The 27102-nt window shown below is 39.9% G+C and overlaps 1 protein-coding gene and 1 long non-coding RNA gene across 9 annotated transcripts in view; one reads left to right on the top strand and one right to left on the bottom strand.

The window, feature by feature from the left end:
* Positions 1-1272: 1272 nt before the first annotated feature.
* Positions 1273-25825, bottom strand: LOC141557648 (uncharacterized). Of its 8 annotated transcripts, none has more exons than XR_012486852.1 (7): positions 25368-25483; positions 7038-7185; positions 5689-5953; positions 4102-4150; positions 3226-3334; positions 2837-3007; positions 1279-1961 (listed from the first exon to the last, which is right to left on the bottom strand). It is a non-coding gene; the product is annotated as an uncharacterized LOC141557648 (long non-coding RNA). The 8 variants fall into 8 exon arrangements; XR_012486851.1 differs by lacking the exon at positions 3226-3334 and adding an exon at positions 3652-3677 and having other exon boundaries at positions 1280-1961; XR_012486846.1 differs by having other exon boundaries at positions 1273-1961; positions 3226-3677; positions 4102-5953.
* The window catches only part of STK35 (serine/threonine kinase 35), a 48074-nt gene continuing 45205 nt past the window's right edge, over positions 24234-27102 (top strand). The window contains exons 1-2 of the mRNA XM_074293610.1: positions 24234-24679; positions 25386-26025. Coding sequence (XP_074149711.1) covers positions 24359-24679; positions 25386-26025 — 961 coding nt within the window. The 5' untranslated portion in view covers positions 24234-24358. The remainder of the gene's footprint in view (positions 24680-25385; positions 26026-27102) is intronic.

Below are 27102 nucleotides of genomic sequence, written 5' to 3'. Positions count from 1 at the left end.
TACCCTCTTGGCCAATTATCTCTCCTGAATCCCATGTGCAAACCTTCTTCTCTGGTAAGACTAGGGTCACATTATAACTTCATTACAGAGAAGGGAATAGAATCCTAAGCTCCTACTTCTTTTCTTACTACCTTAGTACCAGGGCCTTAGGATTGGTCCTGCTACCAAAATCTTATCCACTAGACTTTGGAAAATAGTAACTTAGCTAATTGTCCAATTATGTGCACAATATTCAACTTGGCTTTAATATTAAAAAACTGATAGTCACATAACATTTCCATATTTGCAAAATATTTAATATATTATCTTATTTGAGTTTCTTAAATAATCCTGCTATTTCCATTTTATAGATGAGGAAACTGAGACTCAATATTAATTGACTTACCAGGGATCACATAACGGTCAGTAGTAGGATTTGAATTCAGGTTCCCCTTCTTGAAGTGTAGCATTCCTGTGACTCCTCCTTCCCTTACATTCCTTCCTCTCTCCCCTACTCAAGCATGCAAGATGAAATTCTGACAAGTTCATTCATTCTAATTTGAAAATGATCAATGAGAGACGTCTACATGTTAACAAGTATTAAATCTTAAGTTAAAGAAAACAATTCCTAATGGTGAATTGTCAGACATATAGTGAGCATTCACAAAATATGTTTTGTAAATTGTGGGATTCTATAATAAATGAAATCACACCAAGTAAAGTGTGTCTCTTATACATACATATAAAGACTGTAATCCCTAGGTGACAGTTAACATAGGTTATATCAGATCATTGAAATAAGGACACCAAAATTGGTGGCTCATCCATTATCGTAGTAACTCATATTTATTTCTATGACACTTTAACGTTTACAAAGTACTTCCCTCACACTAGCTTTGCCAATAAAACAGAAATAAAGGGAAAGAGGACCTGGTATCCTCTACCTAAAGAAACTTGAATTTTAAAGGTCATTGAACTAGTTGGTTAAAGGAAAGTTACATGTAACCAATGACAGTAATAATAAAATCAAAGAATTTCCCCATTGGAAGGGATCTCAGGGGTCCCACAGTTATTCTAATATTCTAGCAGGAATCCCCTAAACAACATTCTTGACAATCATCATAAAATCCCTTTCTTGAAGATCTTTCATTGATAAATACATTCTCTCCTGAGGCAAAATACTTTTGAGCTTTGCTGTTGTCTTTCCCTCCCAACCCCTAGCGCACACACACACACACACACACACACACACACACACACACACACACACACCTCTATTACCCTTTTTCTTCCTCCCATCCCTCCAACCCTCCCTAGGTTCATTCCCATCCAGGGGATGTGCCAGAGTCAGCTTAACTGATTTGCCTGAGCTGATTGCCAAATTTTCAGTATGAGCACTTATACCTCAAAAACAGGCAAACTACAAATTAAGGCTTATTTTATTTTTTGATTGTCTAGACTTAAGAAAGTACTGGAGAAAATGCTAATTATGGAAGTTAACCCTAAAAATATATCATGGGCACATTATCCCCACAGAGAGCTGGTTGTTAAACATTTACTTGCATACTATTGGTACCACTAGCCCACTCAGTGCCTTAAGTATGTTCTCCTCCTTTTCTCTTCTTATTCCATTCTTATATCCATTGTATAATGGAATGAACATTAAATTTAAATGCAGAGTCAATGATTAGAAGTATTTATTAAGCTCTTATTACATACCTGGCACCAAGGGCTGTAAAGTAGGGAATAGGGAATTGGGGGAGGAAAAGAGGGACAAAGATAGTCCCAGGGGAATGGTACAGTCCTGAGTCCAGCCTGTATTGGATGAGACATGGCTGGCCTGAGAGCGCTCCTTAATTGGGGATCCTGGGAGAAGCCACCCTACCAAAAGGAGAGGGTAATTCCAATATGGGAAATACAGGACTAGAGTGAGACTTCAGGATGAAGAGCTGGGGCATTGTAGAGAAAGTCTGCAGTGCAGCCTGCAAAGGAAAGAAGACAGGCTTTAATCCCAGCTCTGCTACTACGTGATTTTAGGAAAGCACATCTAGTACCTCCTCCCAAGGCTTTTGTGGGGAACAAATGGGATCATCTGTAAAGTTCTTTATATAATGATTAAAGTGGAATGTAAATAAAAGCAAATATCATTGGTATTATAGTAATGAAGGCTACAAGGGCTGGAGGATCTGGGCTCATCAACTTGAAGATTTCTCTCTAAACTTTGTCAGGATTGTGTTCCCTCCCATCCATATATTTGACAACTTTCAAATTTGGCTCATGTCTTTTTTTGAGCTTTTTATTTTCAAAATATATGTATGGAATATTTTTCAGCATTGAACCTTGAAAAACCTTGTATTCCAAATTTCCCCTTCTTTCCCCCACCCCCTCCCCTAGATGGCAAGTAGTCCAGTATATGTTAAATCATGTCTAAGTTTCTACAAAAAATGGAAAACAGACTTCATCCCTCAAGCAAACCCTTCAGATAAAAACACATTTAACACAGGCCCGGTTTGTTTAACCCAATGAAAAATAAAAAGAACTCACATCTGAACCCATAAACAGATATGATAATTATCCTTCCCTCTTCATTAGGTCTTCACCTACCAATCACATATCTACTTCAGACCTGGGGAAGTGGGGGCTCAGTTGTGCCAAGACACATATGTAAGAAGGGAAATATCATCCTAGGCAACAGCCAGCAGGCAAGGCTGACCCCAGTGAAGAGTAGTATGTGAAACAGTAGGTGGGAACCATATTGTGCAGGACTTTGAATGCCAAGGCACACAAGAGAAAAGGACTCAGAACCAACAAGGAGGCAATTGCATTCCCCTAAACATACACATCTTGTCTAACTCACAGCACCAATGCCAAAAGGCTTGTGGGTTGTGACGTCTTGGGTCTCTTTTCCCTTTTCAGCAAAGCTTGTCAATTCCTCCATTTCCATGGAACTTGGTGCTGAAGTTGGTATAAAAGTTCCTCAGCATTATCTTCTCCATCTGGCATTGGTTCCTTAATGACTCTGATTACCCTGGAGAGATCACAAAGTTTACTGACAGAACGTCACAGGAACTTAGCCCTACACACACACACACACACACACACACACACACACACACACACACACACACTCTCTCTCTCTCTCTCTCTCTCTCTCTCTCTCTCTCTCTCTCTCTCTCTCTCTCTCTCTCTCTCTCTCTCTGTCTCTTCCTTTACTCCCTCCCTCCCTCCATCCCCTTCTTTCCTTACATCTCCTTCCCTTCTCTTCCTTCCCCTCCTCTCCTTTCTCTCTCTAGTCTCTAGAGTCTATAGCTGCCTTTTAAATACCAAGCTAAGAAGGTGTTTCAGATATGTGTTGCTGTTGTAGGAGGAAGAGGAAGAAGAGGAGAAATTAATCTTCAATCAACCAAAATCATTACTGTGGCATAAACAGGACAAGTACCCAAGAGGCAAGTCCCTTTGTCAAGGACATAAGGATATTTGGTCAATGTTAAAACAATGGTTTCATCAGTGAAGTAACATAAACAATAATTTATATTTTGCCAGAGAATTGCCTTGATCCAGATAAGTTCATGCCTTATTTTAGAAGGGTACAAAAAGAGTGCGCAGGGTCCATACAGAGCCGTGGTTATAGCAAATGGAGAAATTTCGCATGCTGTGGATAAGTTCACTTACCTTGGTGGTAGAACTTCCAGGGAAGTCTGTAAACAATAAAATTGACCCCTATATTGCCAGAGCTGGCTCAGCGTTTCAGAGGCTCCTCAAAAGCTAGCACGAGAGAGAAGTATGAGGTGGCACAGCACCCTGAAGGTGCAGAGCCGCCGTGCTGAGCTCACAGCCGTGTGCCTGTGAAACCCAGACAGTCTCCCAGTCTGTCAGGAATGGCTTCCATTTGAATTGTCTTAGGGAGATTCTGAAATCACCTATTAAGGGCCAGACACTGGCGTTCTCTCTTGTGCTGAATTGTCAAGCATTCAAACTCTGCAGCAGAGAGCACCATGTGAGGCCACAACCTCAGAGACTGCTTTTGGAGAGCTCACCCAAGGAAACATTCAGTTGGAGGTCAGAAGACACTGCACTAGGACACGCTCAAGAACTTTGGTACAGGACTGAGTACGTACTTACATCAAAGAAGGCGCTGGGCAATATGAGCAAAGCAGAATCCAAGTAGCACCTAAGAAACATGAGATGGATAAATTCAGAGCCATCTCTATCCCAAATGTTCAAAAGGGCTCTTTGTGCCTGAACAGTGTCCAACCTCATGTTGGACAGCCACTCAGACACTGTACACTGATTCCAACATCTTGATGTCATTTTGGCTCTTTTTGAGTATGAAGGATGAACAACAGGAACAGGAACATGAAAAATGAGTGCTTTTTTAAAGAGTTGCTAGATCTTACTTTCAATCTCAGCTGGGCAAGTCATATAACCTGTTGAGCTATTAGTTCCTTCATCTGTAAAATTATGGGAGTTGGACTACATGATCACTAGATTTAATTCTAGTTCTAAAAATTAGTCTTTTGATTCATTAATTACATAATGTTTTCCAAAGTTTTAAACTTTAATAGCTTAATCCTATTGCTTTAACTCTAGAAGGGATGTACATGGACTATATTATGCAATATGACAATAATTTCTGCTACTTTACAAGGTTGCTACAAGGATTAAATAAGACCATTGATATGAATTAGTCTAGAATACTGTTAAGACTCCTACCATCTCCAGCTCTGAAATCATGGCTCTTACTTCTACTATTTTTGAGTTCACCTTAAACATAATAGATTTTCATTCTGTATGAAACTGTTTCAAGTATGTTTCCTGTAAACAACATGTTGAATTCTGCTTTCTAATAATCCATTTTACTACCTGGATCTTCCATTTTATGGTTATGATAATTGTGTAATTCCCCTCTTCTCCATCCTCTTGTATTTTTTTTCCCTTTCTTTCCCACCCACTCTTCTCTCTACAAAGAACAAGATGGTAAAAGCTTAACACTAGAGGTCTATAATTGATGTTTCCTTTTTTCTCTCCCCTTTGGCCTTTCTCCATCATGTGTTTTGTACTCTTTCTTTTTAGTCTTCCCCCTTTCACTGTCCTCCTCCTCCTCTTCCTCCTTCTTCTTCTTTCTTCTTCTTCTTCTTCTTCTTTTTTTTTTTTTTTTTTGCTGAGGCAATTGGGGTTAAGTGACTTGCCCAGGGTCACACAGCTAGGAAGTGTTAAGTGTCTGAGACCATATTTGAACTCGGATCCTCCTGACTTCAGGGCTGGTGCTCTACTACTATGCCACCTAGTTGCCCCAACTGTCCCCCTTCTATCATTTATTTTGTTCATGATTATTCCTTCACTCATCTTGTACTTTTTAAAAATCCTCATTTCTCCATTCCTCCTTTCCTATTTCTCTGTTGAAATTAATTCTTTGTATGTGTGTATATATATGTATATATATGAATGTGTTCACCCTGCTTCTTTCCAGTTCAGATGAAAGTAAGGTTTATGGGATACCCATTCCTCCCAATCCCTTCCTTTTCCTCTCATATACTCCTGTTATACTCCCCTTCCTTCCTTCTTTCTTCCAAGTATATTTCTCTCTTCCTATTTCCTTTTTCTCTAAGACTGTCATAAAAGAACTACTTCCCAAACCTTCTTCTTCTATTAATTTTCTCCATCATCCTTGAAGATATTAGAATTCTTAGAGAACTTTTTTTTTTATACCTCTATTACAATATAACAGTTCCTCAAAATGTAGTTGCTGTTTTCTGTGTTACTGATCTGTCTTTTGACTTCTTCATTCAACAAATTCTGCAACAAATTTTGGTATTTTCATTAGAAATGCTTGGAAGTCCTTTGTTCAACCAAGAGCCATCTCCTCCTGTAGAATAATACTTAGCTTTGCCAGGTAAGTTATTCTTGGTTTTTAACATTTCTCTCCTCTTCCTTAAATTGGCAGCTGTCAAATCTTCTCATTGTCTATCTTGCCCTAAACTCAGGAAACAGAAGGAAGATTAATAAAGAAACTGTATCATTTCCCCTGGAATGGATGCCTTTCCCATCTCCTTCTATTGAAATCCTTTCCATGTATTATCTGATTTGTATCTATTATGCCTTGATGGAATGCCAGAATGATCATTGTTTTCCAAGTCTTATTTCTCCAATTACAGTATTGGTTTCTTGAAGTGAAGGACTTAATTTTGCTCATCTCTGTATTGTCCTCAGCACCCAATCTGGCATGTAGCAGGTATTTAATTAATAACATGCTTGTTGGAATAAGGAGGATGTGAAAAAAATCAGACAGTGTAATATTTTTATCTGCCCATGTCCCCCGAAACCTTGTGTATATAACTATTCCCCATCGTACCCCAGCCTGTATTTCAGAATCACAGAATCTCAAAATACAAATTGGTAAAATCTCAATGGCCATCTATGACCTCAAGATCATATCTGAAAAAGAACTGCCACAACAATATCCAGCCTCTCCTTAAAGACCTGTGGATTCATTAGGCAATTTTTCCTAAAAATGTCTTTCTTCAACTCTCACTCATTTCTCCTGGTTCTGCCCTTTGGCATCAAGCAGAAGAGTCTAATTAATCTTTCTTCTTTTAAAGATAGTCATCTCATCTACTTCCTACACCTTTCCCTAACCCAAGCCTTATTTAGAGATTAAACATCTCCTGTTCCTTCAAGCAAAGCTCATAGGATCCCAAGTCCTTAATAATCCTCACTGCCCTCTTCTGGACATTGTCTAGTTTATAAATGTCCTTCCTAAACAGTGGTTCCCAATAATGAACAAAATGATCTAGACATGACCTGACTGAGGTATATATATAATCAGACTGTCACCTCCTCATTATTGGGAGTAAATTCTTACTTAACATAGTTCCAGATCTAATTAGCATTTTTTACTTCCATATCACTCCCTTAACTCACATTGATTTGTTAGATCAATAAGATCCCCAAATCTGTTCCAGAAAAACTGTCACCCACCATGAACCCCCACACACACATTTTATATTTTTAACCCAAATTTAAGATTTCACATTCATCACTCTTAAATGTCATCTTACCTGATTTTCCTCATATCTTAGTCTGTCAAGAGCTTTTTTTTATTCTGTCATCTAGTGTACCAACTCTCTCTCCAAGCACTGGGGTCATCAAGGCATTTTTATTGGATTTTTCTGTCTTCTTGTGAAGTTTTTGTATCATCTCCAGTGCCTAACATAGTGATTTAAACACAGAAGGTACCAAATAAATGTTTGAATTGAATAATGGATATAAAAGGTTATGAATAATATAAATTATAAACATTATACATTTCTTTGTATCCTTTGTCCCACCAATGTTCATTATCTTAATAATTGCTAGCATTCATATAGTCCCTTAGAAGTTATAAAACATTTAACTATTTATGTTATCTAGCATATCATGTTACAGAGCTTTTAAGAATTTGAAAAATTTAAATTCACTTCATACTAATCCATTCCTAAGGAATGAATGACTCAAAGAACAAATCATAGAAATAGTCATTAATTTCATGGCAACAATGGGACAGCAAACATTTTGGTTTGCAATGAAAATAAACATTTGTAATGTAGGTAACATATGACAGAGGAAAATTTATATTTCTAGATCTTACATTAACAATATTTTTATAATAGTTTTATTTACCAGATATATGCATGGGTAATTTTACAACACTGACATTTGCCAAACCTTGTGTTCAAATTTTGTTCTAATTTTTCCCCTTCCCCCCAGATGGCAGGTTGACCAATACATGTTCAATATGTTCAAATACAAATTAAATACAATATATATATTGTATTTAATTTGTATTTGAACATATTGAACATATATATATATACATGTCCAAACAGGTGTTTTGCTGTCTAAAAAGAATCGGACTTTGAAACAGTGTACATTTAGCCTGTGAAGGAAATCCAAAATGCAGGCAGACAAAATTAGAGGGATTGGGAATTCTACGTAGTGGTTCATAGTCATCTCCCAGAGTTCTTTTGCTGGGTGTGGCTGGTTCAGTTTATTATTGCTCTATTGGAACTGATTTAGTTCATTTCATTGTTGAAAATGGCCTCATCCATCAGAATTGGTCATCATACAGTATTGTTGAAGTATATAATGATCTCTTGGTTCTGCTCATTTCACTCAGCATCAGTTCATGTAAGTCTCTCCAGGTCTTTCTAAAATCATCCTGTTGGTTTAATTACAGAACAATAATATTCCATAACATTTATATACCACAATTTATTCAGCTATTCTCCAGTTGGATGGGCATCCACTCAGTTTCCAGTTTCTGGCCACTACAAAGAGGGTTGCCACAAACATTCTTGCACATACAGGTCCTTTTCCCTTCTTTAAGATCTTTTTGGGATATAAGCCCCATAGTAACACTGCTGGGTCAAAGAGTATGCACAGTTTGATAACTTTTTGAGCATAATTCCAAATTGCTAGAAGAACATATTTCTTATGGAATCTTCCAAACTAGTGGGACTCTGAATAATGTCCCTGCAATAGAATATGTTTGCTGTGTGAAAACTAGCCTAGCCTATAGAGATATCACCAATAGACTGTCCATGTCCATTTAATGGTGAATTCTTTGGTCGATGCAGCATATAAAGCACACAAAAAAAAAAGAAAGAAAAAAGAAATGGTCCTCAGTCCTTTCTATTTTTATAATGATGGCAGAAAGGGCAAAGGATATCAAAAATAAGTTTCTGAGTTGTTGATCAACATTAATACTGACTACTGGGAAAGCTATGATAACAATTTTTATATTCTCTTTGCAAATTAAATCTAGAAGTAAAAGAAAGTTGCATCTAAAGGAAAGAAGAATTCCCAGGTTCTCCTTAAGGAGGTAGATAACAGCATTGGTAAAGTTGGTTTTATTTTGAATCCAAAGGCAACAAAAACAACAACAAAAAAAAATTCATGATCTAATTGGGCATGTTGCATTGCAGTGCTCATGATGAGTATTTGCAAAAGACCAATGCAAAGATAATTTCGGCTTAATGAGCCAACATCTGTTGCAGATGATGAGGAAGTAGAGAAAATTTTTAAAGAACTCAATAAAATGTTCTGAATCAAATCAACATATATTTTAATACTCAGTGAATTTAAATCAAATGTGGGTAAAAGGGAGCATGACAAAGATATATGTGGAAAAATATTGATCAGGAATTAGAAATGAAAGAGGCTAAAGGTTTGAAAACTACATAGAATCTGTATACTTTCTTCAAAGAGAGCTGGATTAGATTTGTATCCCAAAATAGAAACAAAAAAGAAAAGAGCTTTTATCTACAAAAATATTTATAGGAGCTCTTTTCTGGGGGCACAGAATTGGAAATTGAGGGGATGCCCATCAATTGGGGAATGGCTGAACAAATTATGGTATGTGATTATGATGGAATACTATTGTGCTATAAGAAATGAGGAGCAGGATAGGATGCTCTCAAAGAAATCTGGAAAGACTTTCATGAGCTCATGCAAAGGGAAATGTACTATGTACCAGCAATATTGTAAGATGATCAGCTGTGAATGACTTAACTATTCTTAACAATAACCAGATTCAAAACAACTCTTCATAAGAAGGACTTATGATGAAAAATGCTATCCATCCCCAGAGGAAAAAAACTGATGGTGTCTGAATACAGATTGAAGGATACTTTTTAAACTTTATTTTTCTTGAGGGTTTTTCTTTTTTGGTCTGTTTTCTTTCAGAACATAACAGTTATGGGAATGTTTTTCATGACTTCACATGTATAATGTGTATCAAATTGTCTGCTTTCTCAATGGGGGGGGAGGGAAGGAAAAAGGGAGGAAGAGAATTCAGAACTCAAAATTTTAAAAAACAAACATTAAAAACCGTTTCTACATGTAACTAGGGAAAAATACTAAATAATTTTTTAATTAAAAAAAAAAGATAATGTTTAAAGAGATAGGAAATGATTGGTCACCAGTAAAGGAGTTATTTACAAATCAGCTATCTGTATAGTCACAATACTGATTTGTTATAGTAAAGACTGAAATCAATACCAACCAGCAGAATAAAAATGAAAATATATGACAATTAAGACAACTCAAACTGATCTATTTAAGCAAGCCATTTCAATGTAACAAGAAAGTACTTTAAACAACCAAAAAAATGTGAATGTTCTATAATTATGATGACCAAAATGGTGCGGCTATCAAATGCAGTCAAGTATTGACTGATTTTGCTTAACTGTTTTATTACAAGGAAAGGCTCACTAAAGGGCTACAAGTAAAAAAAAAAATTATATAATCGCTTAATTGTCAAATGTGATGTTTTTCTTAGTCCTATCACTTCTATGGTCTTTTTCTTTGACCCAGTCATTATTTAGGATTCCATTAAGTCTCCATTTGAGTCTTTTTTGTTTGTGCTTCTTAAACTGATTATTATTTTTATTGTTTTATGTTTATAAAGGATGTATTTTCTATTTGGGGGGTTTGACAATTTTATTCTATGTGTGATCTAATACATGGCCATTTTTTAAAAGTTTCATGTGGTACTAAGAAATACATGCATATTTTAACAATGTCACTTAGATAATACCAACTAGTTTTTTCCAACAATTTGTTTAATTTGTTATTTTCCTTTTTGTCTTTTAATTAGAATTGTACAAAACTGAGAGAATCGTTAGAATCTCCTACCATTACATTTTCTTGTAATTCAGTTAATTTTTTCTTTGCGAATTTAAATGCTATTTGGAGCATATAAGTTTAATCTTGATATTGATTGTCTATGATTTCTTTCAGCAGAATGAAGTTCATTTGCTGATCTCTTTATTGGGTTATGAATTTTTTAGCATTGTCTAAGAGAATAATTTTTTTATTTGCTTGATACAGGGTCTCATTTTATTTTTAGCTTTATGCTTTTATTCTGTGTATGCTTTTGTTACAGCAAAGATGGAAGTATTAAACTATGGTATTTTTCTATGTCACTGATTGTACAGTTCAACACTATACTTTGCCCTCAACATGACAATTTATTTAACTCCAATGCTATGTAAACTATTTGAAAAAATAGGGATTGAAGGAGTCTTACCAAATTCCTTCTATGACACAGACATGGTACTGATACCTAAACCAGGTAGATCGAAAACTGAGAAACAAAACTATAGACCAATTTCCTTAATGAATATTGATGCTAAAATCTTAAATAAGATATTAGCAAATAGATTTCAGAAAATCATCCCCAGGATAATACACTATGACCAAGTGGGATTAATATTAGGAAAACTATTAGTATAATTGACCATATTAATAATCAAATTAATAAAAATAATTTATGAATGATTTATGAAATCTCTCTGGATCTATGCCCTCCCATTCTTTTGGGTGCCAAATGCCCTCCAGGAGCTTTGATTCCCCTTCTTCTGAGACAGAATAAATGTTTTCTTTAAGCACCAGATCCCTGCAGATTATATACATTGTAAGGTTCCCTATGTCCCATTGTAGAAAATATCTCTAGACAATAGGAGCTCCCTTCCATGGGACCCCCTCTCAAAACTGAAATGAAATTTCACCATTTTGCCCGTTTCAATCCTTCCCTTTGTCCTCTCAAACATCTCCTGTAAGATGTCTTCTTCCTGGAAGACTCTATGATTCATTTTCCCTTCACTGTTAACCTATGACATAATCAGAATACAACACATATTCCCTTCTATCGTCATAACTTCTCTCACCTTTGATTCACTTTTCCCTTCTGCAGTTTAGTATACACACACACACACACACACACACACACACACACACACACACACCCCAACTTACTGAGGCAGTGTGTTATAAAATTTAATACTTAATGTTTTAGGACTGGTCTTCCACTATCATTCCTTCTGTTTGATTTCTATTTTCACTCTTATAGCCTTCTATATTTTTAGAAAGAACTTAATGTTCTCTCTATTGTTATTTTGTTGTGGTTGTTTTTATTGATCCCATAGGTACCTCTTCTTTTTAGTCCTTTTCTTTTTATTTAGTTACCTGTGCTTTCCTTGGTTACTCTATTTGTATTTTTTTGGTTTCAGTTGCCTGGGTTATTTTCAAATTAAGTAATATGCTCAGGTTTGGTTTTCTTTATTGGAATACTTCAAATGTCTCTTTTTTATTGAACTTTTATCAGTGATGATTGGGTTCAAGTTTCATGCCATTTTGTGATGTATCTGGAGCTTCTTTGCTCTTTGGAACACATTATTCCATTACCTCTTACAGTTTCTGTTGAGTGCAGAATAATCTTGTTTTATTCAAATTTCCTTTCTCTTGAAGAATTCATTGTTTGTCACTAGAATTGTACATTTAACAAATCCGTGTCTTAGAGTTTGTAGCACAGAGTTTATTTCTAAGAAGAAATCTGAATCTTTCAATTGATTTCTTTTTCTATGTCCAAAAGTTCTAAGTGTTTTCTTGTATTGTTTCTTATGTTATGATGTTTAGGCTTTTTTAACTTATATTTTTCTGAGAAACCTATGATCCTTAATTTATCTCTATGATCCTATCTTGTAAATTAGCACCTTGATTGTTGAGAGCATGTTTCCTTTTAACACTTATATAAATATACATATGCATATACTGTATATATTGGCTGAGGCAATTTGGGTTGAGTGACTTGCCCAGGGTCACAAAACTTTGACCTGTGTGACCATATTGGAACTCGAGTCCTCCTGACTTTAGGGCTGGTGCTCTATCCCCTGCACTACCTAGTTGACCCTAACATTTATATTAATAAGATTAATATCTTTTTTACTTCTCTTTCTCAAAATTGTTCTTTACTTTTTATATTTAGATTCCCAATCAATTGTTCTTTCTTTTATTTCTTTGGTGACATTTGCCTCTGTAGATTGAAGTTTTTCTATTTTGTCATTTTTTTCCTACTGTGCAGGACCATAAATTCCACTTCCACAATTTTTATTTCTCTCTTAGATCACTTGGGAATATTCTGCTGTGGTTCCATGTTTTCTTGGGTATGCATAGTCTTCTCTCTTACAGGTACTGATTCATCTATGTGTTACAATGTTAATTCACAAATACCTGGACTGGTTTTGATGACCTGAAGACCATATTCCTTTCTGCTCTTAATATTTTCCCCACTGACTGTCACAATGTTAGGAGATTCCCTGTTTTCCAGAGGGAAGGCTCAGCAAGCAAGCTGTGCCCCGAGCTTGGCCTAACAACAATCCTTTGAGCTCACCCTCTGGATGATCTCAGCCACAGCAAAATCCCAGACTTGTTTCATATAATTACTGTGCGTGACCAGCTCCAGGTGTTCTCTGAGCTCAGACAAGCGCCTGATGTATCCTTGTTCTGGTCATAAGTCCTGCTATGAACCAAACTCGCCACCTTGTTGCTATCTCATTGTCAGGCTTTAGTTCATGGCACAGTCATGGGTCTAAGTACTGAAATTTGGCTGCACTAACGTGGTCTCCACACTAAGGGAGGGGCCCTGGCATTCATGCTGCTTGCAAACCATTTCCCTTACTGTCAAAATTTCTGTTTGATTCCTGCCTGTAACCTTCTTTGTTCATCCACAGGTTAGAGGTAGATTCCCTCCAGTTGTCGTGTCTTCTCAGCTTGCACTCAAAGTCTTTAAGTGAGTTTTCTTGTTCCTGACATAGTCTCTTTTTTTATGGAAGTTTCCCATTGGGCTCTATTTCAAAGCTATTTTCAATCGGGGGCATCTCATATCATCAGTCTTGGTCTCTGCCCCAAGTGATTTCTGGGCCCCCTCTGGATGCCTGTCATCTTGTATTCATACCCAGTGCAGTACACACCTGACAGCATCTTGCACCTACGCTCTCTGTTCCTGATTGATGGCTGACCTCAGCTGCCACAAAGTGAGCTGCAGACCCAGTCAGAGCAAACAGGCTTTAGAGGCCTGGGGTTGGGGCAGGATTGAGCTGTGTCACGAGTCCATGGTTGGCTTATACAGCCCTGTGGAGCCTGGAGGCTCTCTCATGCAGGACACAAGGGGTGCTGAGTGAGCTGGGGTGACCCTCAGACTGTCTCGTGCACCTGGACACTCTCCTCTACAGGTTTTTGTGGCACTTCTCTCTCCCAGTTCTCCTTCTGTCTGACCATTCCTCTGTTACCTTTACTGTATCATGATCCATGTGCCTTCCACCTGTCCTTAGTCCCCTTTGCTCTCTTCTCCCTCTATATTTTCTCATCTCTGTCTCTGGTGAAATCATCAGCTCCCACAGGTTTAACTATCATCTTTATGCAAATGACTCTATGCTCTATACATCCAGACCCACTTTCTCTTCTGAGCTGCAGTTCTGCATCACCAATTGCTTATTGATGATTTCATTTGATGTCCTGAAAATAATTTTTAATTCAACATGTTCAAAACTGAACTCATTATCTTTACTCCTCAACCTCCCCTCAACTAAACATTCCTATTTCTATAGAAGGGACTACCATCCTTGTAAATTGCCCAGATTTATAACCTTGATACCATTCTTAATATTTTACCTTTCCCAACTCTATAAATCCAATCTGTTGCCAAATTTAGACATTTCTACTTTCACAATATCTTTTTCATCTGATGATATCTCTCCACTCACACAATATACCTATTATACGCCAGGCATTCCATTATACAGAATAAATGGGAAATATTTAATAGAAAGAAAGGAACTAGAATTAAGAGGAGTTGGGAAAAGCTATTACCTTAGATAAGACCCTCATCATCTTAGACTTAGGTTTTGTTGTTAATTAAATTTCATTTTTTCAATTAAATATTTTTCCTCTATTCCCCTACTCCTACTTAAAAAATAAAACTTATAATAAATGTGCACATTGTCAAGTAAAACAAATATACACATCACCTATGTCAAAAAATGTGTCCTTTTCTATATATTTAGTCCATCACCTTTCTGTCAGAAAATAAGCAACATTCTTTATCATCAGTTCTCTAGAATCACAGTTGTTTATTTGAATGGTACTGTTGTTGTACTATAAAATATTTTCCTGATTTTGTTCATTTTTGCTCTGCATCAGTTCATATAAGTCTTCCTGGGTTTCTCTGAAACATCCATTACATTATTTTTTTACAGCCCAGAATCTCTTATATCCACATATCATAATTTGTTTAGCCACTTCCCAATGGATGGAACCCCCTTGATTTCCAGTTCTTTGCTGCCACAAAAAAAAAAAAAAAAAAAAAAAAAAAAAAACCACATAAATATTTTTGTACATGTGAATCATTTTCCTCTTTTTGGGGGAGTGATAGGGAGAAAGATAACAAACATTTATTATAATTAAGCATTTACTATGTGCCAGGTACTATGCTATTGCAGTATATACTAGATCAAAGAGTATTCATAATTTAGTATCTTTGAGGGCATAGATACAAACTGATTTCCAGCATGACTAGGAAAATTTATAGATTCACCTATAGCATATTCATGTGCCTATTTTTCATAGCCCCTTGAACATTTGTCATTTTAGGGTTTTTTGGTCAACTTGATGGGTGTGAGATCCAACTTTAGAGTTGTTTTAATTTGTATTTTTCTAATTATTAGTGATTTTAGCTTTTTTTTTTTTTATTAGCATGGATTTCTTCCCTTGAAAACTACCTATTTATATTCTTTGGCTATTTATTCAGTTGGGCAATGGCTCTTATTTTTACAAATATGACTTCATTACTTTTGTTTGTGCAAAATCTTCTTAATTTGTGATCACAATTGTCCATTTTATCTAACATGAATCTCTCTTTCCCCATTTGCTATGTGGAGCAAAACCTTATCTATAGATCTGAAAGGCAATTTCTTGATACTTTTCTAATTTATGTTGTGATCTCTTATATCTAAGTCACTTATCTAAGTAGAGCTTATCTTGGCATATAATGTGAATTGTTGTTCTAAATCTAAGTACTACCAGATTAACATTCCAGTTTTTTCCAGCAAGTTTTGTCAAAGAATGAGTCCTTCCTCCAGTATGAGTCCTTTGGGTTTGTCAAGCACTAGATGATTAAGTTTGTTAGCTATATTTTACATATATATATATATATATGTATATATATATATATATATATATATATATATATATATATATATATATATATATATATATATATACACATATATATATGCCTAATCTATTTCACCAACCAACCCCCTTTTTTTTTTTAAACCAATATCAATCATTTTAATGATTACTGTTTTTTAAGGATAGTTTTAGATCTAGTATTGCCAGTCTTCTTTCCTTTCCACTTTTTGTTATTATTTCTCTTTAGATTCTTGATTTTTTTGTGTTTCCACATGAATTTCATTATTTTTTCTCGCCCTATAAAGTATTCCTTTGAAAGTCTGATTGATATTGTTATCTAGGTTATTACAGCAATCTCCCCGACCTTCCTGCCTCATCTTTTCCTACTCTAGGCCACACACCGATGCCAAACAGGTTTTCCTTTAACACAGACCTGACCATGGGATTCCCTTACTCGACTAATGGCTGCTTTCCTAATTGCTCCTGGAATAAAAATATTAACTGCTCCATGAAGCAAATGGGGAAAGAGAGGATCATATTAGATAAAATGGGCAATTGTGATCAAAAATTAAAAAGATTTTGCACAAACAAAACTAATGAAATTAAAATGAGAAAGGAAACAGGTTACTGAAGGAAAATCTTTGTAGCAAGTTTTTCTGAAGGTCCTGCTTGCTTGTATTTCTCCCTAACATTCAGTTCAGTTACTAGAACATAACTGTGTTTAACAAATCCTGCTCCTCCTCCTCTTCCTCCTCCTCCTCTTCCTCCTCCTCCTTTTCCTCCTCCTCCTCCTCCTCTTCCTCCTCCTCCTCCTCCTTCTCTCTCTCTCTCTCTCTCTCTCTCTCTCTCTCTCTCTCTCTCTCTCTCTCTCTCTCTCTCTCTCTCTCTCTCCCTCCTTCCCTCCCTCCCTCCCCTCCAATTTTGCTCTCTTCTCTTTCTTTTCTCTCCCATCTTTCCTCCTCTCTCTCTCTCTCTTCCCCCTCTCTCAATAGCCATGAATAACAAAAAACATAAAACCTTTTTCAAAAATGTAAACAGCCAAACTTGAAAAAAAATGTATTTCTTTGATTGGTTTTACTGAACTGCTTTTTTTTAAATGTGGTTGATATAAAAGACATCAATTTTTTTTTCTTGGGGTGGGGTGGGTTGAGACAATAAAGAATAAGTGACTTGTCCAGAGTCACACTTGCCCAAACCTCATATCTGAAGGTCACATTTGAACTCAGGTCCTCCTGAGTCCAAGGCTGGTATTCTCTCATACATGGTGTCACCTAGCTGTCCCATCAATAAATCTAAAAAATAAACAAGTTTATGAATGAATGGGTGAGCTATAGGTAAAAACTAAATTAAACCAAACCAGATATTGACACAGATGATTTCCAAAGACAGTCTACTCTAAATAACATAAAACAAGTGCCATAAAGACAAAAAATAATCTAAAAACCACATCTACAGTTAACAATAGATCTCCTTTATTATACACTTCAGCAACGATAGTATATGAGGATGTATTCTGATAGAAGTGGATATCTTCTAGAGAAGATCTACAGAATGAACCATACACAGAAAAGGAACACTGGGAAATGAGTATAAACTGTTTGCACTTTTGTTTTTCTTTCCAGGTTATTTTTACCTTCAAAATCCAATTCTCCCTGTGCAACAAGAGAACTGTTTGATTCTGCACACATATTGTATCTAGGATATACTATAAAATAATATGTAGAAGATTGATCACAAAATAGAAGATTTTGATTACATCAAACTAAAAAGTTTCTGTACAAATAATACTAATGCAAACAAGATTAGAAGGGAAGTAACAAATTGGGAAAATATTTTTAAAAACAAAGGTTCTGACAAAGGTCTCATTTCCAAAATATATAGAGAACTGACCATAGTTTATAAGAAACCGAACCATTCTCCAATTGATAAATGGTCAAAGGATATGAACAGACAATTCTCAGAGGAAGAAATTGAAACTATATCCACTCACATGAAAGAGTGTTCCAAATCACTACTGATCAGAGAAATGCAAATTAAGACCACTCTGAGATACCACTACACACCTGTCAGATTGGCTAAGATGACAGGAACAAATAATGACAAATGTTGGAGGGGATGTGGGGAAATTGGGACACTGATACATTGCTGGTGGAGTTGTGAAAGAATCCAGCCATTCTGGAGAGCAATCTGGAATTATGCCCAAAAAGTTATCAAACTGTGCATACCCTTTGACCCAGCAGCGCTACTACTGGGATTATATCCCAAAGAAATACTAAAGAGCGGAAAGAAACATATATGTGCCAAAATGTTTGTGGCAGCTCTTTTTGTAGTGGCTAGAAACTGGAAGTTGAATGGATGTCCATCAATTGGAGAATGGTTGGGTAAATTGTGGTATATGAAGGTTATGGAATATTATTGCTCTGTAAGAAATGACCAGCAGGAGGAATACAGAGAGGGTTGGAGAGACTTAAATCAACTGATGCTGAGTGAAATGAGCAGAACCAGAAGATCACTGTACACTTCAACAACAATACTGTATGAGGATGTATTCTGATGGAAGTGGAAATCTTCAACATAAAGAAGATCCAACTCACTTCCAGTTGATCAATGATGGACAGAGGTAGCTGCACCCAGAGAAGAAACACTGGGAGGGGAATGAAAATTGTTAGCACTAATATATGTCTGCCCAGGTTGCATGTACCTTCGGATTCTAATGTTTATTGTGCAACAAGAAAATGATATTCACACACATGTATTGTACTTAGACTATATTGTAACACATGTAAAATGTATGGTATTGCCTGTCGTCGGGGGGAGGGAATAGAGGGAGGGGGGACAATTTGGAAAAATGAATACAAGGGATAATATTATAAAATATATATATAATTTAAAAAAAAATAAAAAAAATAAAAAAAAAATAATATGTATAAGACTGCCTGCCATCTAGGAGAGGGGGTGGAGGGAGGGAAGGGAAAAGTCGGAACACAAGTGAGTGCAAGCGATAATGTTGTAAAAAAATTACCCAAGCATATGTTCTGTCAATAAAAAGTTATAATAAAAAAAAACTAGATTTGAACCTTACTTCCAATCCCCATAATAAACCTTTTATCATTCTAAAAAAAATAGATCTCTTTGCTACAAGGTTAATTCAAATTTATTAAACATCTACTATGTGTAAGGCACAGGGCTAAGAACTGGGGATACAAAGAAAGGGGGGGGGGAAACCTAGTCTCTGCTCTCAAAGCTTACAGTTTAATGTGAGAAACAAGATGTAAATAAAATAATTTTGTGGTTAATTTCAAAGAGAAGGTACAAAGTGTAAGGAGGACTGGGAAAGACTTGTTGCAGAAGTTGGGATTTTGCCTGAAATTTGAAGTCAGGAAGCTAGGAAGCTGAGATGAAAAGACAGAGTGAAAAAATACAGCAGATATGATATATATATATATATATATATATATATATATATATATATATATATATATGTAAATAAATAAATTAAATTATATAAATTATAAATTAAATATAAATTATTCTGTAAAATCTTACAGAGGAAGATAATAGAAGATCATGAACAGTTCTGTACTGTATTACAATAATAATAATAGCTCACATATCACTTTAAGGTTTCCAAAACATGTCTTTTGATCTTCATAACAACTCTATGAGGGAAGTGAATAATTATTCTCATTTTACAGAAGGGAAAACTGAGGCTCAGAGAGATTAAAGTGATTTGTCCAAGGTAATGCAGCTAGTAAGTATATAAAGATTAAAACTCAAAACTTTCTGACATTTAACCCAGTGTTTTGTTCACTTGGCCACACTGTCCACCAAAAAGAAATAGAGGAAAAAATAAAAGGAACTTGGCAAGAGATGATTAAGGTAGATCAATGTGGGATGCCTAGTGTGTTTAAAGTGGAAAATGGGAGAACAACAAATACAAACAGAAAAGATGGACCAAAATAAATGAAACAAACACCATTCTTTAACAATGAAACTATGGGCACTATGACATGTGGAATCTAACTTTGCATTTCCTGATATGATGAACTAGAAAGTGAAGATAATCTTTTAGAAAACAAAGACAGAAAAAGCATCTGGACTAGATTAAGCCTTTACAAGGAGGTCTCGTGCTGGAGAAGTAAAGTTTTTGTAAGCAGTGAAAGCCAATTCTCAAGATATCTGAAAGCAAAAAGGATATCAAATGCTTAAAGAAAATAATAGCCATTTTTTAGACGATTTAAAATTTGACCTATGTGGCAAACTCATAGTATGAACACTCTTTCCATTGATACCAATAAGATGCTAATATACATATACATACCTTTTAGTATTATAAAAAAGATATCAATAAATATTGATCCATAAGGCATTAGGATAAGAATATCCTAAATAGATATTGAAGGCATCCATAGATAAAGATACAATAATAGGACAGGCAGGGTTTCAAGTAATACTTAATAGCATTTTTAGTTAATAATTGACTGAAAAATGTGCAGAATGCAAGATTCCACTGCTTTTAGTTTGTGCTGCCAACATGCTGCCAATTCTGCAAGATTTATTGTTTAAAATTCTACGTTAGAATAAGTTAAAATCCTACACTTGAAAGATATAGTTTTGTTTAGTGATCTTCTGAGAGGCAGCATGACGCAGTAAAAAGAACAATGGATTTGGAGCCTGAGGACCCAGGTTCAGAACCTTGTCCTGATGACATTCACTAGCTATATGACTTTGAACAAGTCATTTAATTTTCCTAGCCTTTAGTTTCCTTTAGAAAAATGAGAGAGTTAGACTAGTTGATCTTAAAGGTTCCTTGTAGCCTATGATTACTAATATCAGATGAGACATCAGAGACATATGATTGCTAAAGATGTTCAGTGAAATACTGCCTGAGAAAAGAATTTTTGTATTTGTGGATAATGTGGTGTTCAGGAATCAAACTCTAGAACATGGCCTAACTATTCATACAGGACTTCGAGAGTTAGATCAACAGCCCATAGTACTCATTCCTTCCTTCCCTCAATAAACATTTATGTACCAGGTACTAAAGGGCAAGACCATCCTCCCACTCCAAGCTCAAAACCTGGGAGTCTTCTTAGGTTTTTCTTTCACCTCCTATAACTAAGCTGCTGCCAAGGTCTGTCAATTTTACCTTTGCAACATTTCTCAAACACACCCCCATATCTCCTCTTACACTGCTCCCACTCTGGGGGAGCCCTAATCACCTCACACCGGATTGCTACAACAGCCTACTGGTGGTTCTCCTGCATCAAGTCTCTCCCTAGTCCAATCCATTCTCTAGTCAGTCATTCAAGTGATTTTCATATAGCACAAGTTTGATCATGTCACACCCTGCCCTCCCCAATCAACAAATTCCAGTGGTTTTTCTACTGTCTACAGGAGCAAATACAAAATGCTATTTGACATTTAAAGCCCTTCATAATCTAGCTTCCTCCCAACTTTCCAGTCTTCTTGCATTTTACTCCCTAAACAAGTATTCTTCAATCTAATGATTCTGGTTGTTCCATGGTCAAGATATTTCTCTGCTCTGGCTGTTTTCCCTGCCTGTCTCCCATTGTCCACCCCAACTACCACTCACCATGGCTTCCTTTAAATTCCAACTAAAATCCTACCTTCTATGGATGTTTTCCCTAGCCCCTCTTAATTTCCAGGGCTTTTCCTCTTTTTAATTATCTCCTATTTATCCTGCACATAGCTTGTTTTGCAATTATTTGTTTGCACATTGTCTCCTCCGTCCAGTTGTAAGCTTCTTGAGAGCATGGTGCTTAGTAAGTTTACCGATTGATTACTAATTGGTTGAGTGGAGAGGTGAAAAGATATTGTGAAGATAGAAATGTCAAAATTTGGCAACTGAGTTTGTGTAATGAGGAGAGGTGAGGAGAGTGTCAATGTTATGAATTTGGGAAACTAGGTCCCTAGAAATAGGAAATTCAGTTCCCTTTCTCTTCCTTCTTCCTTTCCTTCCATCTTTCCATACACACATATACAAGTATACACATATAAACATATGTGCATATATCACTAATATTAATTGAATGATTAAATTTGTTATTGCCTTGATAGCCTAGGCTGTAGATCAAACTTCAACTCAATTGTTCTTTAATTCAAGGCCTACTTTCTTTACACACTCACATTATGTTTTCTGCCTCCATTTCACAATTGTTAAAGCTGAAAATCAGTCTCTGAATCAGGATTTTATTTTATTTATTTATTTTTTCCCCCTGAGGCTGGGTTTGAGTGACTTGCTCAGGGTCACACAGCTAGGAAATGTTAAGTGTCTGAGACCGCATTTGAACTGGTGCTCTATCCACTGCGCCACCTAGCTGCCCCCTGAATCAAGATTTTAAAGATGGAACACAATGCACACACAAAAGGAGAAGCTGGATTTACTGTGCGGATAGAACACTGGTCCTGAAATCAGAAAAATATAGACAAAGATTCTGTCATTCTGTCATTCACAACCATCTTGGGCTATGAACATACACATGTACATACACACAGAATGTGTGAGCATGCTTTAAGGCTCCGCTAACCCATCTCCCGCTCAATCGCCACAGGGATTCTGCTAAAGATGTCACGATATTACTGCTTTATATATAAAATCAGCTGCTTTCTATCAGCTCTAGGACCCAACAAACGTCTGTGTTTGGCATTTAAAGCTCCTTCTGCCTTTCCCTTCTTCTCACATGTCCTACTTCTCCATGGTCCGAGGTCCGGCTAACCTGGTGGCTGGCTGTCCTTTACAGCGGCAGGAAAGCGCTGTCCCGTCCCCATGTACTCCAGCACCTCTCCCCGGCTCCCTGCTTTCCAGGCCCCTCACATTCTGTTTGAGTGTGTGTACACACACACCACACACACACACACACACACACACACACACCCCACACACATACACACACGCACACACACTCATACACATACCACACACACATACACACGCACACACACACCACACACACATACACACGCACACACACACCACACACACACTACACACATACACACATACACACATACACCACACACACCACATACACCACACACATACATACACACACAACACACATACACCACACACACTCATAAACACACACAACACTCATACACACACCACACACATACACACATACACACACAGCACATATACACCACACACACATCACACACACGACCCACACACACACCACACACACACACACACACCACACACATACACCACACACACACCACATGCACACCACACGCACACACAGTCATACACACACCACACACTCATAAACACACACAACACGCACAGACACTCATACACACACGACACACACCACACACGCACACACACCACACACATACAAATACACACACCACGCACACACACTCATACACACACACACCACACGCACACATACACACTCGCATACACACAAGCATAGGAATATATTTGTAAGTTTATCTCCTCCCTTTGTTTTTTAAGCTCCAGCCTTACAGAGCACAGCGCCGGAGCTTTAGCAGGCACTTAATACGGGTTGATTGAATGATTAGATTGGGTATTTCCCGAAGGCCGGGGCTGTAAGTGGAACTTGTCCCCAGGTGCTCTTTATTCCACGGCCACACTACGCTTTCTGGCTCCATTTTATAAAGACAATTATGGAAACTACAGAGGAAAGTCAGTTCCTGGACCACAGGACTTTTAAGATGAAACACAACAAAATGACACGCTGCACTGGACCCGGAGTCAGAAAGCTCTGGAATCAAAAACTTCCTTCCAGTTCTGACTCCTCGTGTCCCCCTGGACGAGTCACTTAATTCCTTACCAACCAAATGAAGGGGCCTGGCTAGGTGGCCCCTCCAGCTCTAAACGTAAGGGTCCGCGACCTGCACCGGAGCTGCAGAGAGCCTCCCAGCCCCTCTAGCCCAACCTCCTGCGTTCAGAGGGGGACGCTAAGCCCCAAGGCCACTGCAGCACTAAAGCAAACGAGGACCTTCTGCCAGTCATGAACTTAGAGCTGCGGTACTCAGAGGAACAGATTCGGGAGGGAGGGGCCGGGTGTCAGCCGCGGATTCCAAGGTAAGGATGAGCTCCGCGGCTGAGGCGCCCAGGAGCGCCACTGATTGGGTGGAGGCGGGGCCGGATCCGGGGTTTAGCGGTGCAATCGGGAGGCTGCTGGGTGGGAGGAGACAAGACTAAAGGAGGGAGGGCGGGGTCGGCCAGGGGCTCGCTGGGATTTCGCGCGTCCTAGGCGGGGAGGCGGGTTTTGCTCTGCTCGGGCGAGACTCGAAAGTACATTGGTCTGGCCGCTGCAGCAGGGGCGCTGGGCAGGCACTGAGGCTGAGCCAGCCCGACGGACTCCGGGGGATGGGGCACCCCGAGCCGATCCTGCCCCCGACGCCCGAGGCGGGCCACGCCAGTTACATAAAGGGCTTATATAAAGGGCTCAGCCGGCGTGGCCACATGGGCTGTAGCGAGAGGAGGTGCAGAAGGGGCAGCGCGCCCAAGAGCTGCAGGTGCCCGCTCTTCACCACGGACACCATCCCCGCAGCCCCGGCCCCGCCGCGGCCGCTCGGGGCGGCTCGCGCAGCCCAATCCCCCGGGCATCCCCGGGACGGAGCGGACCATCACCCTCCCAGGGGAAAGAAGAGGAAGAGGGCAGCTCAGGGAAAGCAGGGCTTGAGCCAGGTAAGGATACGAGCCAAGCTGCGGCTGGTGGAGGCAAGGCTCTGGGAGTCCGCGCCGCCTGCGGGGCACCCTAGACCCGAGAGCCCCGGGGGAAGGAGCCGCCACATCCCGCCCCCACCCACCTCTAGCCCGAAGTTGGGATGGCCCTCTAGACTCCACTCCGGCTTAATTCAATGGACTGTTTACACTAGGGAGAATCCATCGCAGCGAAAGGTGTGGGGGGAAATCGGGAGGGACAGGCCCGAGGGAATGAGAGCAAGACGAGATAAAATCGTAAGCCGAGGCGTGCTGCCTCTGGTTTGTAGAATTCTCTCCATACTTTTCCCCTATATATTAAGATAGATTGATTATCCAGACAAGTGCATTTCGATCCTCTTTTTTCCCCCCATACAACGGCTCAATGGTTTCGACCTTCCCGCTTTCCCCCCATTCAAGCGGCGGTAGCTGCTTCAGTCTTAAAGGGGCCGCGGCTGTAGGAGGAGGAGGAGGTGGAGGTGGCCGTGGCGGTGGTAGTGGCGGTGGTGGTAGTGGTGGAGGTGGTGGTGGTAATCGTGGTAGTGGAGGTGGCGGCGGTAATAGCAGTGGTGGCGGTGGTGGTAGCGGTAAGGGTGAGGGCGAGCAGTGCGGCCTGCGATCCCCGCCCTCCCCCACCTCCCCCCCTCTCCTCCACCCGGCCTCCTAGCCTAACCGATTCTTTTGCTTGCAGGTCCCAGCCCGAAGTCCCGCTCCGCCGCGTCTCGGGGCCGGACGGAGGGATGAAGAAAGGGGGACCCCAGCAGCGCCGTTGCTGCTCCCCCCGCCGCCCGCAGCCATGGAAACGGGCGAGGAGGACGGTGTTCGCCGAGGGACACAAAGCAGTGAGCGGAAAAGGCGAAGCCCAGGGCTTCGGGCGCCCAGCGCAAAGCTGAGGCCGGCGGCAGCGGCCCAGGCCCAGGCTCAGGCCCAGGCCCAGGCCCAGGCCCAGGCCATGGAGGCAGCCGCGGAAGAGGAGGCGGCCGCGAGCAAGGCCTACCTGGCGGCGGCGCTGAGGCGGCGGGAGGCGGCGGCGCGGCCGAGATACAGTTTGTTGGCGGAGATCGGGCGCGGCAGCTACGGCGTGGTGTATGAGGCGGTGGCCGGGCGCAGTGGGGCCCGGGTGGCTGTGAAGAAGATCCGCTGCGACGCGCCTGAGAACGTGGAGCTGGCGCTGGCCGAGTTCTGGGCCCTGACCAGCCTCAAGCGGCGCCACCAGAACGTGGTGCAGTTCGAGGAGTGCGTCCTGCAACGCAACGGGCTGGCCCAGCGCATGAGCCACGGCAACAAGAGCTCGCAGCTGTACCTGCGCCTGGTGGAGACGTCGCTCAAAGGTGAGGCCGTGACCGAGCCCGCAGGGCCCCCTCCCGGCCCAGCCCGTGTCATTCATTCTTCCCCGCTGCCCGGGAGGCAGCCTCCGAATGCCCACCACCCCGGCCTTCTCCGGGCCCTTCTCTAACAGTCCCGCTTCCCGGGTCCGGACCCTTCGGGCCGGGCCAGTCTCCAAACCTAGCTGTCTCCATCCCCCTGCCCCAGTGCTTAGTGAGAACGAATTATAGGCGCGTTTAAGTAACCGAGCGCTGTTCCTGGGAGCCGCAGTCCCGCACCCGAGCAGTGCGTGGCTGGAGGAGTCCGTGCTGGGACCTGGATTCAGACTCTGGGCGGCACATGCACGGTGCCGGGCTCTCTGTGAGGTGGGCGGAGGTGGGGGTGACATTCTATCTGTGGGAGCAGTGTGCGTTCGTACAATTTTAAAGTAGCTTCAGGTATTGAGGATGCGGGATCTGGGAAGGCCGCAGGTAGCGGGAGTAGGACGGAGCTGGACTGGGAAGCCAGGGAATCAGGGAGGAGGTGGCGGAGAGAACGATGGGAAGGCTCGGAGGGGGCCTTGCAAAGGTGGAAGAGTGAATGTCATTCATGGGAAACCCCTTAGAGAGACTGGAGGCCTGGAGCGCCCTGGAAGGGTAAGTGGAGGCAGACTGCGCTTGGTGGGAGAGTCTGGGCAGGAGCGCCCTGGGCCGGGCCAGCCTGTGTGCTGGAGAACTAGAGCTTGGGCAGCTGTGCGGCATGAGGAGAGGGAGGGCCCGCACCAGCAGTGCCTGGGAAAGCTAGAGAAGCGCCCGATTGCTAAGAGTTGACAGCTGCCGAGGGGCGGGATGAGAGGTGAGTTACTGGTTGTAGGATCTCCACTTTGTGCTCCCCACGGCCTTGGCTCTCACTCCTCCTCTTAGCCCGGTAGGGTAAGACTGACTAGCTTTTTGAAGCTTTTTATTTCCCAGTTTAGACCATTTCTGTAGTTTGCACTGTTCTCTGAGGAAGGTGGATAAACTCCCTAAAGCCCTATGGTTTTGTGTTTCCTCAGCGAGCTGTCATGGTTAGAGCATTGGATTTTAATTAGGCACTAAAGGCCT

The sequence above is a fragment of the Sminthopsis crassicaudata genome, chromosome 2 (assembly GCF_048593235.1).
Source record: "Sminthopsis crassicaudata isolate SCR6 chromosome 2, ASM4859323v1, whole genome shotgun sequence".
Taxonomy (NCBI): Eukaryota; Metazoa; Chordata; class Mammalia; order Dasyuromorphia; family Dasyuridae; genus Sminthopsis; species Sminthopsis crassicaudata.
The sequence above is the reverse complement of the archived record's forward strand: the minus strand, read 5'-3'. Positions and strand labels throughout refer to the sequence as shown.